This window comes from Schistocerca gregaria, chromosome 6 (assembly GCF_023897955.1).
Source record: "Schistocerca gregaria isolate iqSchGreg1 chromosome 6, iqSchGreg1.2, whole genome shotgun sequence".
NCBI classification, from domain to species: Eukaryota; Metazoa; Arthropoda; class Insecta; order Orthoptera; family Acrididae; genus Schistocerca; species Schistocerca gregaria.
The window spans coordinates 179374024-179390033 of NC_064925.1; the positions used below are offsets into that span (position 1 = coordinate 179374024).

At 38.1% G+C, this 16010-nt stretch overlaps 1 protein-coding gene across 1 annotated transcript in view; it reads left to right on the plus strand.

Moving 5' to 3' along the window:
- Positions 1-16010, plus strand: part of LOC126278687 (cohesin subunit SA-2-like) — a 381965-nt gene that overhangs the window by 214626 nt on the left and 151329 nt on the right. The window contains exon 12 of the mRNA XM_049978948.1: positions 4022-4174. Coding sequence (XP_049834905.1) covers positions 4022-4174 — 153 coding nt within the window. The remainder of the gene's footprint in view (positions 1-4021; positions 4175-16010) is intronic.

Sequence of the window (16010 nt, forward strand, 5' to 3'; positions counted from 1 at the left end):
TCGGAAAGACAGATTAGAGGCCCTTGGATGGGAAGTGTCCATTGCAGTTGGCAAAAATATTGTTTCTATTTGAGGGTGTAAACGACCAGGGACAACCGGGATATCCAGGAAAAACCCGGGAATTTTTCCATTTGGGAGAAAACCGGGAAAAACCCAGGAATTGTTTAGAATTACGGGAATTTTTCATTGTTTTAGTTTTCAGTTAAATATTTGTTATTTTGACTGGTAAGAACCAATACTCTAACAAAGGTTATTATCGTATCCCACTACTGCAGAATGATACTGCAGCAACAAAACATGAAAACATGAACGGAGGGGGGGGGGGGGGGGGGGGGGAATAAAACTTAAGTTACAAAGGAAATTTGCCATATACAACAACAAAACAGTGCTAATACAAGTGTCTGCCAACAGTAAAGTGTGTCAAAAGCTTTACGAACACTATTCAATGCTTTATAACAACTAATTGCCTCCGATGAGCATGACATGACAACTGTTTAAATTAGATTCCTTTGAGCAGTTGCAGGCGGGCTCTTGTGCACATGCAGTTGAGTCGCGTATGAGTAGTACCTTCTCCCACTTCTGGTTACGGAAGTGTGGCTGGGCGCCACTACTTAATATTGCCCTGTTTGGAAATATCGTAGACCGGGGCTGATGCACAGAGCAGACCGAGTCGTGTTGGGGAGGTGTGTCTTCTCCACGTAACCTGTGTTTACGTTCAGTGATTTTGTTGTTTCCTCTTCGTTTATTGCTCTCACGTTAAATGATAACAAAACGGATTTTTGTGGTTGGGAGCTATCAAATGAACCAAAATACGTTCGCATAAGATCAGATTTATGGAAGATATTGAAGCAATTCAGAGGTGGACTCCTAGATTTGTTACTAGTAAGTTCAGACAACATGTAAAAGTATTACAGAGATGCTTCTGGAACCTAAATGGGAATCCCTGGAAGGAAGGCGACGTTCTTTTCAAGAAATGCTATTAAGAAAATTTAGAGAATTGGCATTTGAAGTTGACAGCCAAATGATTCTTCTGTCGCCAACATACATTATGCTTAAGGACCATGATGCTAAGATACGAGAAATAAGGGCTCATACGGAGGCACACGTCGTTTTTCCCTCACTGTATTTGGGAGTGGAACAGGAAAGCAAATGAAATGACAAGTAGTGGTACAGGGTACCCACTGCCACACACCATATGATGGCTTGCAGAGTATTGTACAGGGTACTCTCCATCACATACCGTATGATGGCTTGCAGAGTATCTGTGTATATGTATATGTAGATGTATCTGCAATTCTTCCAGCTGCCAGAGTGTCACCATGGCTGCTTCCAATATCCTTAATGACCTTGTGAGAACTCTGAATACAGTTTCAGGTTCTGTTCTCACATTGCTATCAGGGTTTCCTCACTGACTTTCACCACAATGGTTTGGACATCAGATACAACCTTTCAGTCAGTTAACCTCCAGTCCAATGTCAAGACCTGGTCTTGCGACCATACTTCTAAACCATAGTCTTTGGAGTAACATCCTTAAGAAGTTTTGGCATACAGATTTATATTTATGCAGTCTTGAAAAGTTCAGCTACTGTCTTACCCAACATCTTTATCTCCTCTGATGGAGATATTGTGTGCACTATCTCCTTAAGCCCATCCACTGTTCCCAGTCCATCACAGAAAAAGGTTGGAGCACCTTGGTCTAAAAATATCCTCCTGAGTGTGGAGTATAGACTTGTGTCTTCTCTAATATTCATAAAGAGTAGTTCCTCCCATTGTGAGGTGATGATGGCCAGTGGGTATCATGTTGTATAACAGCCATCCTTAATAGCAGCTCTATCACACTGCTCACTGGGTCACTCCTGATGATACCCTCATTTCTGAAAAGCACTCACTGTTGAGGACAACATACTGGGTTCCATTGCTAAAGAAGTCTTCGAACCACTCACATGTCTGGGAACCTATTCCATAGGCTCTTACCTTCGTTAACAGTCTGTGTAGGGCTTTTCTGAAATTCTTGTTGATTCATCGACATAAGCTAAGAAATTTATTATACTAAAATTCAGAATATGTTCTAGATTTCTGCAGTAAACCAGTGTTAAGAATAGTGGTATCTGATTATGCTATTCCTTTCTTTCACACTTTTTGTGTATAGGAGTCCCTGCACTTTTTCCCAGTGACTTGGGACTTTTTTCACGCTGGAGGAGAGACTTGTGATAAATGCAAAGTAAGGGGCAAGTGGCATAGAGTACTCATTCTAAAACTGAATTGGGATTCTATCCAGATCTGACAACTCGTTTGTTTTCAACTCTTTCAGTTGTTACTCTATGCCAGTGATGAGTATCACTATGTCATCCATATGGGACCTTGTTTGATGGTCAAATGATGGTATGTTTGAACAATTCTCCTGTGTGAACAATCTCTTAAATGTGAAATTTAAAATTCACACTTTCATTTTTCTCTTCTTCTGCCACACCAGACTGGTCAACAGGTGACTGGATGGAAGCTTTAGGCCCACTTAATGATTTTACAGAACCAGAATTTTCTCAGGTACTTGGCCAGGTCTTTTGCTAAAATATTTGTGCACAGATCTTTTGACAGACACGAGAATCTCATCTAACCTTTGCCTGTTGCCATTTGCACTTTCTCTTTTGAACCAAGAATGCAACAATCTCTGCTTCCTTAATGTTTTCCGAATTTTGTTGTTGAACCACAGTGGTCCTTTTCTGCCCATAATCCACTTAACTAGACACATACTTGTCCAGAGCATGGTTTACAATCAGTCTAAACTTGGCCCATAATTCCTCTATGCCCCTCATTATCTAAGTGGGATGCTAACAGCCGCTTGTCTGCTCTTTCTATCAGAAACACTCTCCAAGCCTTCTTGACTGATTTATAAACTTTAGTAACCATAGTTGCTATAATGACATCATGATCTGTATACTGAAGCCACTGATAAGGTCTGATCTGTCTGTAGATACAAGGTCTAACATATTTCCATTGCATATGGGCTGCCAAACCAGATGCTCAAGACAGTTTTTGGAAAATGTGTTCAAAAGTACTTAGCAATTTTGTCAGTCCGTAACTCCTGCAATGAATCCATAGATGTCCCAGTTTGCGATCAGTAGGTTAAAGTCACCTCCAACTAGTATCTGGGTATTATATAAAAGATACCATTCGTTTATAACTAACTTTCTTTTTCAAAGATATTGTATATTATCCATATACCATAATTTCTCTTTGTGGTTACACACAATTGCAATGACGCCAGAGCTCTGCCTGCGGTGCTCAACACCATATAATGCGAGCCAACACCCAGTCCCTATTAATGAGAATGTAACTTGCATAAGTGTAGCTGCAGTCATGCATCATGGCTACTAAATGTAAATATTGATAGGCTGCTTGTAAACAGAATCAGTTCAATGAAATAAATATTTTTGAGAATGAAACTTCCTGGCAGAGTAAAACTGTGTGCCCAACCGAGACTCGAACTTGAGACCTTTGCCTTTCGTGGGCAAGTTCTCTACCAACTGAGCTACCGAAGCACAACTCACACCCGGTACTCACAGCTTTACTTCTGCCAGTATCCGTCTCCTACCTTCCAAACTTTACAGAAGCTCTTCTGCGAAACTTGCAGAACTAGCACTCCTGAAAGAAAGGATACTGTGGAGACATGGCTTAGCCACAGCCTGGGGGTTGTTTCCAGAATGAGATTTTCACTCTGCAGGTGATAAACAAACTAATCATGTATTTTCACAGGTAAAGCTTTGTGTATGGTGTATGTTATTTCTTCAGATTTTTCATAATTTTTTTCCCCCATATGTAACAAAAAAATTCTTTATCTGTGGTAATTTATGTGACACTGTATACAATAATTAAAATGAGCTGATATTAGGAAAACACACTGAATGTAAAGTCTTAGGTTTTATTTTTATATCATATAATGAAGTGTAATGTTTACTGCATAGCAGTAGCAACAGATGGTTTCTAGTTGTCTCACATTATAGATTTTCTGTGATCTACTTAGGAACAACCAATGGAAAATGAAGTTCTGATATCTTGGACAAGAAAGCTGTGTTGCCTTTACAAGTGCAGTGACATGAGTAATCACAGCCTGTTGAAAGAAGCCATGCACAGTATTTTTAACTATTTGAATCAGGTGCAGTCCATACCAGATAAGGTAAGCAAACCAATAAATAGACAGTAACTGAGATGTACTGTATCAAACTTAATGGTAAGTAGTGAAAATCTTTGTCAATAATTTGCTATTGAAAAGATTGTTTTGAACTAAAGTTTGAGATTCATGTAGAAGACATACAATGAAATTATTCTGGTTTTCGTAACTTTTGAATGGACTGCTAATCACAGGATGTTTGTGGACTGTTTTGCTGCTAGCTGACGAATAGGTAATATTTGAGCATACATATATAAATTAAAGAGAAACTAACTCTCTCTCTCTCTCTCTCTCTCTCTCTCTCTCTCCTCTCTCTCTCTCTCTCTCACACACACACACACACACACACACACACACACAGAGAGAGAGAGAGAGAGAGAGAGAGAGAGAGAGAGAGAGACATGTGTGTGCTCATGAATGTCAATTAACAAGCTACAATGTATTATAATCAGGAATTTCTACAATTTGACTCTTTACTTTCAGGGTTGCACTAATCATTTTATGATCTGTAATTATCTCTGTGCATCCCTCTGGTCCCTCTGAACAGTGACAGATCTTAGAATGTTCATATTAATTTGAAAGTATTTCAAAATCTTTAACATGACTGAAAAACAGCAACTGTGTAATTCAGAATAGACTGAAAAATCAGCCAACCAGAAGCAAATAAAGGTTTATTATCCCTTGAGCATGGTTTTGATATTTGTAAAAATATCTTCTTCAGAAGTATTAGCCCTAAAAATGTATATACCACTTACAAAATATTTTTTTTATTAACATAATAAAATATTAATAGAAAAATGTTTGTGAGGTAAACATACTCACTTATTACATCACATGATGCCATAATATATTAGATGAAGCCAAGTGGTTCTTGTTGTAAATGAAATCGACGAAACGAGTTTTTGCAAGCCATGGCTTTAGATAGCGTCAGATTACATGTATCGTACTTCAGAAAGACTACCCATTAGTAAATGCCCATAGGTAGAGGCTCTTGTGAACAATATAAATGTAATAAGCGTCACATGATGAAATATTTGCGTAATTTACATGTACCTTATGGCAGAGACTAAGGCTGACTACTACAAATATACAGACCCAGGTGACTAAGAAAAATCGGGCTACAGAGGGCGCTAAATACATGCGCATAGAACCACATCTTGATTGTGTTGAACAACAGAATTTTGTAGTAATGTAAGTAAGAAAATTTCTCTAAAAGGCCATTAAAAATATAAAAATTTATAGGTGTACACTCCATATAAAATTATTAATACATTTGGTGACAGAGTAATATTGTACATAAATTCAGCATGCAGAATCTGTTTGCAAAATGTCACTGTTACAGATACAATGGTTAAAGAAGAGCAAATATAAGCTAAAACAACTTCACTATAGGAAAAAACTTCCACTTAACACTATGGAAGCTTAAGCGATAAGAAAAAAGTGAAAGCAATGGGTGCTATACTCACGCGTGTAAGCACTGTGTCTTACTGGTGTTAAGTAGCATAATTTTATATTAAGCAGTATGACAGTTTTATATAGGAGGCCACTAATAAATGCCAAAATTTTAGAGTTTTACACTAAATATAAAATCTGTAATACATTTATGTAGCACAGTGACATTGCACGTAGCGTTAGTATGCAGAAGATAACAGGCAACAAAGCTTGCTTCTGTTGCCAAAAAGGTGAAGGACACAATGAATGGATAAAGCTATATCACAACATAAAAAGAGAATCTTCTGTTAAACTGTACCAATACTATTTTGTGGTATATGAACTGTATGAACATGGGTTGATAAGACCACAAAAGATGAAACCAAGCGATATGAAATGTTAGGAGCTCAGTAGTAGAAAAAATATATTTCGAGAAAAATGGCATGTTCACCAACATTGGCGAAGATCATATATATGTATTATGTGACCATGAGCAGCAGTTTCAATCCATCAAAGATGTGTTTACTCGCGAGTTGCAAGTGATCGTTCAATATGTTACCGTCCCCCTTAGCAACATGTTTATAAATTTCAAGTTCCTGTAATGAATTCAGTTTCCAGCCTTTTTATTTCCTTATGTGAAACTATGGTTTCTTTTCATTCCTTTGGAGAATGGTCTGAAATAAGTAATCGTTCAGCAAATGAACAATTATGCAAATGTCCCCCTTTCTTACCAAACATATGTTCCTTATATCTGGCTTTAATAGCTGTACCCGTGTGCCCTATATACAAAGGATGTTCAAAACGTTTTGCACAGTCGTTTCTAATTATTTTATTTTTTGCAGGAGGAGAATGAAATTTTCTGTGAACGTACTTGAAACATTTAGCTATACATTGAGCCTATTCAGTGTAGATTCCATCAGCTGTGACGCATCTGTCCCAAAGTTCTTTCCATGTTGTAAATGCACTTTGGTGGTAAAATTATGGAGATTGACTTGTATACCATGCTTGACACACGAAATAAGATCTTTCTCCCTATCAAATGTTTTACCATCAGGTGGGCGTTCAGATGACCAACGAGGTAAAAATCAGACAGAGCCAAGTCTGGACTGTAGGGGGGATGAGGAACAATTTTCCAACCCATTTTCCTTATTTTATTGTGCATCATAAGGGCTGTATGGGGTTTGGTATTGTCATGATGTAGTCCGATGGGATGACCCTGAAACTGTGGTCTGTGGGTCTTGATGGCACGTTGCACCTTGTCCAGTGACAAACAGTAATGGTCCCGGGTAATTGTGAAGCCAGGTTCCGAAAAGTCAATTAAAATGATGCCTCACTGATGCCAGACAAAGGAGGCCATCACCTTTCGGCCTGCTGTTTATGAAAGTCTTGGTTTCTTCTTCCAAGGGGAGCCCGGATGAGACTACTCCATGGGTTGAGTTTTGCTCTCTGAATTAGTGAAAGGATCTTGTTCAGTTTTTAATGTGTGTGCTGAATTTTTCTTCAGACTGTTGTTCATAGAGAAAGTAACTTTACAGCCATATTTTCTAGTCAGAAGATGGTTAATCCTGGAGGAGACATTACCTTAAATGACATTTAAATAAACTTGCCATCTCCCTCTTCATTACTCTTCATTTTGTCACCTAGTGTTGAAAATTTTTTATTTGTCCTTTTTTTTGGTAAGTATTTGATTGACTAAATCTTGTTTGTAACCATTATATCTAGCAATCACCTTAATCAAATTAATTTCTTTCTGATAATCGTGTGGTGAAAGTGGTGGTGTTAAAGCACAATTTGTTGCTCAATGGAAAACCGCAACTTCATGAGCTTTAGGGTGGGAAGAATCTGATGGAATAATATTATCAGAATACATTGTCTTACGATGGGTATCAAAAGTGATGCCATCCTGTGTGCATAATTTCAGATTAAGGAAATTTAGGTCACCATTCTCTTTTTGAATTTCTTTTGTGAGAGTTCCGTTATTGTGTTTTGATGATGACGCACAGCTTCAAGAAGAGGTAACCACGTGGTTTAAGGCGCAGGCGGCCGAATTTTACGATGAAGGTATTTCCAAGCTCGTCCATCACTACGATAAGTGCCTTAATTTAAATGGTAACTATGTAGAAAAGTAGTATTTAAGTGTGGCTTTCATCTGTATATAATAAAAAAAATTCCAATACTTTATTTATTTTTAATTCCAAAGCGTAATGTACTTTGTGGATAGCCCTCGTATTTGAACACTTTCATTTTAACTATCTGATCTTACCTATTTTCAACAGAAAAATTACTGTCAAAAGTAAAAAATTCCTTGAGTTTACTTTGTAAATGTCTAGCTAACTTGTGGTGGCCACTCCCTGTGCTATTTATGATGGGGCAGATGGGATGGTGGTTATTGTGAAGCTTGAACAGGCTTTTTAAAACGAGAGGCTTTGGATTCATGTTCACTAAACATTTCTTCTGAAATTTCCTGAACAAGTTTTCAGTATTGTTTAAGCAATTCGGAATTTCTTTTTGCGGATTAACAGTGGGAGTTGTGCTGATTTCGGTGATGCCATTTTCCTCAAAAAATTTTAACGTTTTGTCCACATAATCATTTTTTAGGCAATGATCACTGTGTTGCCTTTATCGATTTTAGTTATTAAACTTTCATTATTTTACAATTTATGATTAATATTATTAATCACTTTCATTTCTTTAGTGCAAACGCTACTCATAACTGCCATTTCTTTTTCTATGGTGTTGTTACATTCATAACCTATCCTAACCTGTTGGACTGTATCTACTTTAGCGCTGTTTAGACCAGTTTTAAGGTTAACCACAAAATAACCTATTACAGCAGAGTCACTAAGCATAGGGGCTACATTTTATTTTATGCCTTTTTTTTAAAAAAATTGGGCCTTCTTCCTCCAAAAAGTTAATTTGAGTTTTATTTAATACTCTTTCAGAAAACTGTTATTCACTATAACTTTCTGATGATTTATTGGTGTAGTGTTCTTAAGTTTTGACAATTTCTTTTCATGTCCAGCTTCAATTTCACATTTACAATTATACAACCAATTATTGATACCATACCATATAATATCAATTTGAAAATTAATATTTTCTTTAAAAGCTTTAGTTAAAACAAGATATAATTCATAAGCTTCTGCATTCAACTTACCTTTCTTTTTGTACGGCTCAACTCTTCTGTCAGCTAAAACTTGCACTAATTACTTCTTTTTTTTCTCACACTATTTAACATTAATGAAAGCTTTCACATAGTCTGGCATCAGGGTCAACTCTTCACATTGCTTATTAAAATCAGTGGCCATACCTGTTTTTAAAATTTTAAAATTAATGTCCATATATATGGTGATAGCCTTTGATACCTGGGCAGGCATGTATTTCAATATCTTAAACATGACTGCAAGACAGCAACTGTATGATTCAGAATAGATTGCAGAATCAGTCAACTAGTTGCAAATAAAGGTTTATTATCCCTTGACCATGGTTTCAATATTTGTTAAAATATCTTTTTGGTAACAGAAGTAAGCTTTGTTATCTATTATCTTCTGCACACTTAAGCTAGGTGCAGTATCACTGTGCTACATAAATGTATTACAGATTTTATATTTAATGTAAACCTCTAAAATTGTAGTATTCATTAGTGGCCTTCTATAAGAAATGTTGTCTTGATATAAAATTATGCTATTTAACACCAGCAAGACGCAATGCTTACGTGCGTGGTATAGAGCCCACTGCTTTCCCATCCATGTACAATACAATTACTCTGTCAGCAAACGTATTAATAATTGTAGAGGAATTTTCACACTTACTTTATTATAAAACACTGTTGTTCAACGCAACCAAGACACAGTTCTATGTGCATGTATTTAGCACCCTCTGTAGCCCAATTTTTCCTAGTTGCCTGAGTCTGTATATTGGTAGTAGCTGGCTTTAGTCTCTGACATAAGGTACATGTAACTGATGCAAATATTTCATCTCGTGATGCATATTACATTTATATTGTTGAGAAGAGCCTCTACCTGTAGAGGCTGCATTTACTAATGAGTAGTCTTTCTGAAGTACGATATATGTTCGTTTATGACAAGAGCCACTCTGCTTCATCTAATCTATTGCAGTATCATGTGATGTAAAAAGTGAGTACGTTTACTTCACCAATATTTTTCTATTAATATTTTATTATGTTTGTAAAAAAAATATTTTGTAACTGGTATATTCATTTTTAGGGCTAATACATCTGGAGAAGATATTTTTACAAATATTGAAACTATGGTCACGGGATACTAAACCTTTATTTACAATTGGTTGGCTGATTTTTCAATCTATTCTAATTTGAAAGTAACTGAAGTAACTAAAAATATGATTACTTTATCTCTGTTTTAGTGGCAACTCTGTTGAAGTACAGAGAAATCCTTCCCATACTGCTGCTTGGAAAAGAATCATTTAAAATAATATTTCCAACTACGGAAATGGAGATAGATACATAGGGAATTAGTGGAAATATTTTGAGAAAGAGGATCAGGTTATTATGGTAGGTGTAGCAGGAAAAAGCAAGGCTGAAGACAGAAATTACAGCAGTAAGGGTTACTTGGATCAAGTAGTAGTAGCAAGTACAAATACAATTTCGAGTTTCATGGAGGCAGTACAGCTGCATGACCAGCCCTGGGTTAACACTGCTGTGAGTCATGTGCACGGAGTTGACCAGCTGCTGCTGACTGAATTGCAGTTGCAAATGAGTGCAGTGCGTGTTGCTACAATTTGAAGATGGATGTTGTATCCTGCCTAGTTGTCAAAGATGGGGTGTCTAGGAAACCTGGTCCTCGGATTGCTAGACATTAATTCAAGCAAATCGCATTAAAGAGTTTTATTACAAAATGAATCAATGACAATTCTTAATTTTGAGAAATATTTAGATGTTTGCAAGCAAAGGGCGACAGGTAATGTAGTCAATGTCCTTCAGTATGATGATTCCAATACAAGTGAAGTAATGCAGTGGATGCTTCTATCCAAGTCACTGGTCTGTAGAACTCGTAGAACTGGGCTATGGCCAATCATCACGGCTCTTATGTTCTCTTCATGTAGAGGATACTACCGTCACATTGTCGTCCAGGAGAGGGGTCAGTCAGCATGCAATTGGCTGATGCGCTCTTCACAGCATCCTCTTTGCTCTAACATTAACGACTGGCTTGCCAGTGCTTGAGTTTATGCCGGAATATATGTACACAAGACACAGCCAACACATGAATAAGAGAGGCAAGGATATATTGGCTGAACTTCTTGCAGAAAAAGGATGGGTGGGTGGGAGTGGGGGACCATCACACACAGCAATATCTGTATGGTTACTGATGCCAAAGAGTATTTTTTAATGAAGTTATAACAACACATTAGCATCACAAAGTGCTTAAGAATGCACAGAAATATAAGGTTAGCTTATTTCATCAGAATAAGTGGCCGTCTGAGACAGCCACAGCAACAGGGAAGTAACCGATTTTGTGACTTTTATGAGTTGCTAACCAGGAGCAAATTGTTTAATTTCATTTGTGTGCTTTGATAGTTTAGTTCTTAAGTTTCTGCATGTTAATTTAATATCTAATAGCCACAGTTCTCGTATTTTCATTTGTGTTGGAAAATAAACCGATTTTGTGACATGTTAGAAGTTCCTCATCAGGGGTGAATTATGTAGTTTCACCTGAGTGCCTCAGTAGTTAGGTTTTTGAATCTCTGTGTATTAATCTAAATTATTAGACACAGTTCCTGCATTTTCGTCAGTGTCTACAGTAGAGCTCCACAACGCGAGTCAACCTGGGTAGTTTAATTTTCCACGCTCTTTAATATGGATAGGGAGAGTGATTGTTGTGTGCGGATGCAAGCCAAGTTGGTGACACTTTGCTCTCAGCTCCAGGCTGTGATGGCTTCAGTTACACAGCTTGAAGCTGCAATGGATGGGCACCACTGTTGTGGGCCAGCCGTGGGGATCCAATGGACGTCCAGCATGTCAGAGTCCTCCTACTGGTCCTCACTGGTGGCCAGCTCAGTTACTGCTCACACTGAGGTTGACCCCTTACCCTGGGTCAAGTGGGAGGTCGCCCTGGGGCATAGCAGTTGGTGAAAGACTTCCCAGGGGACCACAAACAGGTTCCAGGTGCTCTCTGTGGCTGGCACTGTCACTCAGCCACATTCCGTCGCCTGTCCTGTTTCAGAGGAAAGGTCTCAGCTAGCAAGATCTGGGCAATCTCAGAGGGTGGGATTACTGATAGTTGAAGGCTCCAATGTTATGCACGTTATGGGGCCCCTTAGGGACATGGCTGCCAAGAAGGGGAAGAAATCCAATGTGCACCCCATGTGCATACTGCATGGAATCATTCCAGACATGGAACAACAGGTCCTTCTGGATGCCATGGAGGGCACAAGGTGCAGCGAACTACAGGTGGTGGCTCACATCGGTTCCAATGATGTGTGTCACTTTGGATCGGAAGAGACTCTCTCTGGTTTTGAGCGGCTATCGGAAGTGGTAAAGGCTGCCAATTTTGTTTACAAGATGAAAGCAGAGCTGACCATTTGCAGCAACATTGACAGGACTGGTTGCAGACCTCTGGTACAGAACTGATTGGGGGGTCTGAATCAGAGACTCAAACAGTTCTGTAACTGTGAAGGCTGCAGATTCCTTGAGCTGCGCCATAGGGTAGTTGGGTTTCAGGTTCCGCTGAATAGGTCAAGAGTCCACTACAGGTAGAAGGCGGCTACACCGATGGCATGTGGCGTGGACTGGGTGATTTTTAGGTTAGAGGGTTTCAGATAACACAGAAAGGGCTTCAGTCACACAGGGTGCAGGCCGAACACAAGAAGAACATAGATTCAGGAACAATCGGTATAACAGCGGTAAATTGTTGTAACTGTGTTAGGAAAGTACCAGAGCTCCAAGCGCTAATAGAAAGCACTGATGCTCAGAGTATTATAGGCACTGAAAGCTGGCTAAAGCTGGAGGTAAGTTCAGCTGAAATTTTTACAAAGAATCTAAAAGTGTTCTAAAAGGATAGGCTAAACACAGCTGGGGGTGGCACGTTTGTTGCTGTTAGACGTTGTTTATCTTGTCGCGAAATTGAAATAGATAGTTTCTGTGCGTTAGTATGGCCAGAGGTCATTGTTGGCAACCAGAATAAAATAATAATTGTATCCTTTTACCGACCTCCCAATTCAGATGATACCATTGCTGAAGGGTTCAAAGAAAACTTGAGATTTATTTCAAACACTGTCCCGACTCATACAATTATATTTGATGATGACTTTAATTTAACCCTCAATATGAAGGTGAAAATGCATTTAATTCCGGAGGTACGCATAGAACATCATCCGAAATTGTGCTAAACCCATTCTTGGAAAACTACTTTGAGCAGTTAGTTCATGAGCCCACACAAACATTAAAGTTATGAAAACACACTTGACCTCTTAATAACAATTAATCCTGAGTTAATAACAAGCATCAAAACAGATAGAGGGATTAGTGAACACAGCCTCCTCTTTACCCCTACCAAGTCGTCACTCCCATCATGCACTGGCACTGCTGCTCACATTGTGGCGCCCCATTGCATGAGACTGCAGTCTCGTGTGTGTGTGTGTGGGGGGGGGGGGGGTCCTTTGTTGTTCATGTCTGCAACTCAGCACCTCCGCTGTAAGACAAGTCAATTTTGTTGTTATCAGTACATAGAAGTGCGTGCTTCTGAATTAATGCTGAAAAATAGTTCACTTCTAATCCTAATTGTATACTGACTCTCACTGGGTAATATTGAACTGTTTATGAGGAAATAGGATTTATTACTATGCTGTTTGTGAGGACAAATGACATGGAATCCTTATTTGGATGCTACAGTTTTGATCTTAGTAATCAACTTTCCACCGTGGCTAGATCAAGGCAGTAGGACCAATTGAAATAGTGTTTTAGGACCAATTTAGATAACGTTTTCTGTTAGGAAAATAAGATAGTGCATTACAGTATTGATACTCTTCAGTAGAAATCAGTTGGAATTATTGGTGATTCCAGAACAAATTTTTTTTAAGAGCAGTTTACAAGGGACGATCTGGGATGAAACTTATAATCAACCAAATGCTGACATAAAATGTAACCCATTCCATGATAAATTTATGCCATTATTTGAACAAATCGACGTCCTTTATATATGCTAAAAGAATCAGCTCAATCAGTCTTAGTGGTGCCTTAGCCAACTCAAAAATGGTGATCAATAGGCCAACGAGGAATTGAAAAATCAATTTCAGGAAATCCCTTGTAGATAGAGATTTGTTTTGCCAGCGAAATGGTAATCATTGTCTATCAAATAATGAGACAGCTAAGATAATTTTTGGATGTTTTTTAAACTCATTTCTGCAAATATTTAATGATAGTGTTCCCATTGGAAGATGTAAAGCAACAGACAGAAGATGTAAAAAGAAGGTGTCAAAAAAGAAAAATTCTAATGCTATCCTATATGAAAGATCATTTAATGATGCTGTTAGACATGCTCAATAATACCAACTCTGAAAATGTGAAATCCTTAGATGTAGGGTGGGGAAACAATTATAAAAAGCATTCATTGAAGCAAAATGTCACACAATACCCAGTGCATTGAGAGATCTATTAATAAGTCCAGAGCTTCTTGGACTGTCATTAATAGTGTGGCCAAAAATCACCTAAGGTCAAAATCAAAATCTCTCCACAAGAGATAAATGATTATTTTATTAAATCTGTGGAACAAGTAAGCAATAGCTTCAGTAAGCCCAATAAAAATAAATCAGAACTCCTAGAAAAAAAAATTGTTGTGGAACACCCAACAGTAATATTCTCATCTTCTCTATCATTATGGTAGTACTGAATTAAAAATAATAAGGAACTTCAGGTCATCAGATAGTATTGATATTTATGACATGTCTTACAATTGCTAAAAAATAATCATTGACTTTATTGTTCATTCATTGACTTAACACAAAAATAAATGTATGTATATCAGAACAATACTATCCAGAGAAGCTGAAATTATTCAGGGTGGTTCCTGTCTATAAAAAGGGAGACATAGAGAACCCTACAAGCTTCAGACCATTATCAATATTTCCAGTCCTGGTCAAAATAATAGATTACATCATTTACCATCAATTGTCTGGTAATTTGAAAAAAAACTTGGATTATTTAATATAGCAAAATATTGATTTAGAAAAAAAAAAATTGTCAACAATTGATGCAGTAGACTTTGTACAGTTGATGCAGTAGACTCTGTAATCAAATATGTTCAAGGTGTTTGAGGAGCAGGGCTTTACTCAGACCACTTGCTGTGACCAGCATTTGATTGTGCAGCAGATGATGTTCTTCAACACCCTACATTTCTATGGTATCAGGGGTAACAGTCGAAAGCTATTAGCGTCTTATATACAAAACTGTATGTAAATTGTGTATATTGGCACAGAAAAGTCTACCAAGAAACAATCTAAAGTTGGAGTTCTGCAGGGATCTCTGTTGGGACTGTTTTTGCTTTCAGTAATGATGAATGACCTACCCTCCTTTATAAGCTCCAGTACGGTGTTGTCATATCGGCCCCTTATCAGTTAGATGGCCCGCACAACAGACAAGCAAGGTAGGCAGCTGACCTTCCTTAAAGAGCTCAGGTCAAAACATCACCAGTGGATGTAAACATCTACAGATTTTCCACATAAACATGGCACTACTTCTTGAAAAACTATGTAACAAAGATCCACCAATTGGAACTAATGTGACTATATGTAGTACTCTGTCAAATCGGTGTTACAATCAAGCCAGCAGAGTCAGACTGGCAATGTGTACCTACAGCTTGCACAGATCTGGTCGATACCTACACCGGCCCTAGCCTAGTAGACACATGCCATAGCCTTCAGTAGAAAGTTGTATATTGTTGGGTGTAATGCCACTTTGTAATTGTGTACAGTAATATCATGGTTATTAGTTCTTTACATTGTCTTGTGCTCTTACCTGGCTTTTGCCACCACAAGAATTGTCGTGCTTCTAAATCATAACTACGGTATAGGGTCGCGCAGAAGTTGAATGCCCATTGGAACAAACGGAGTTCGATGGCCAGTAGAGGGCAACGTCACGACAGCACTGCACTCACCCAATGAGTGCACCACTATCTCACCATGTATCCTAGGTGGCCAGCATAAATACCGACGCATCTTGACAACTCAGTCAATCCTGTACTTTGTCCGATAACATTCGCTTTCATCTCCACCACACTATTGACTGAAAATGCAAAATCCTTTTATGGAGGATGGGGAAACAATTATAAAAAGCAGTCATTGAAGCAAAAATGCCCAGTGCATTGAGAATTCTAATAATAAGTGCAGAGCTTCTTGGACTCTCATAAACAGTGTTGCCAAAAATCACATAAGGTCAAAA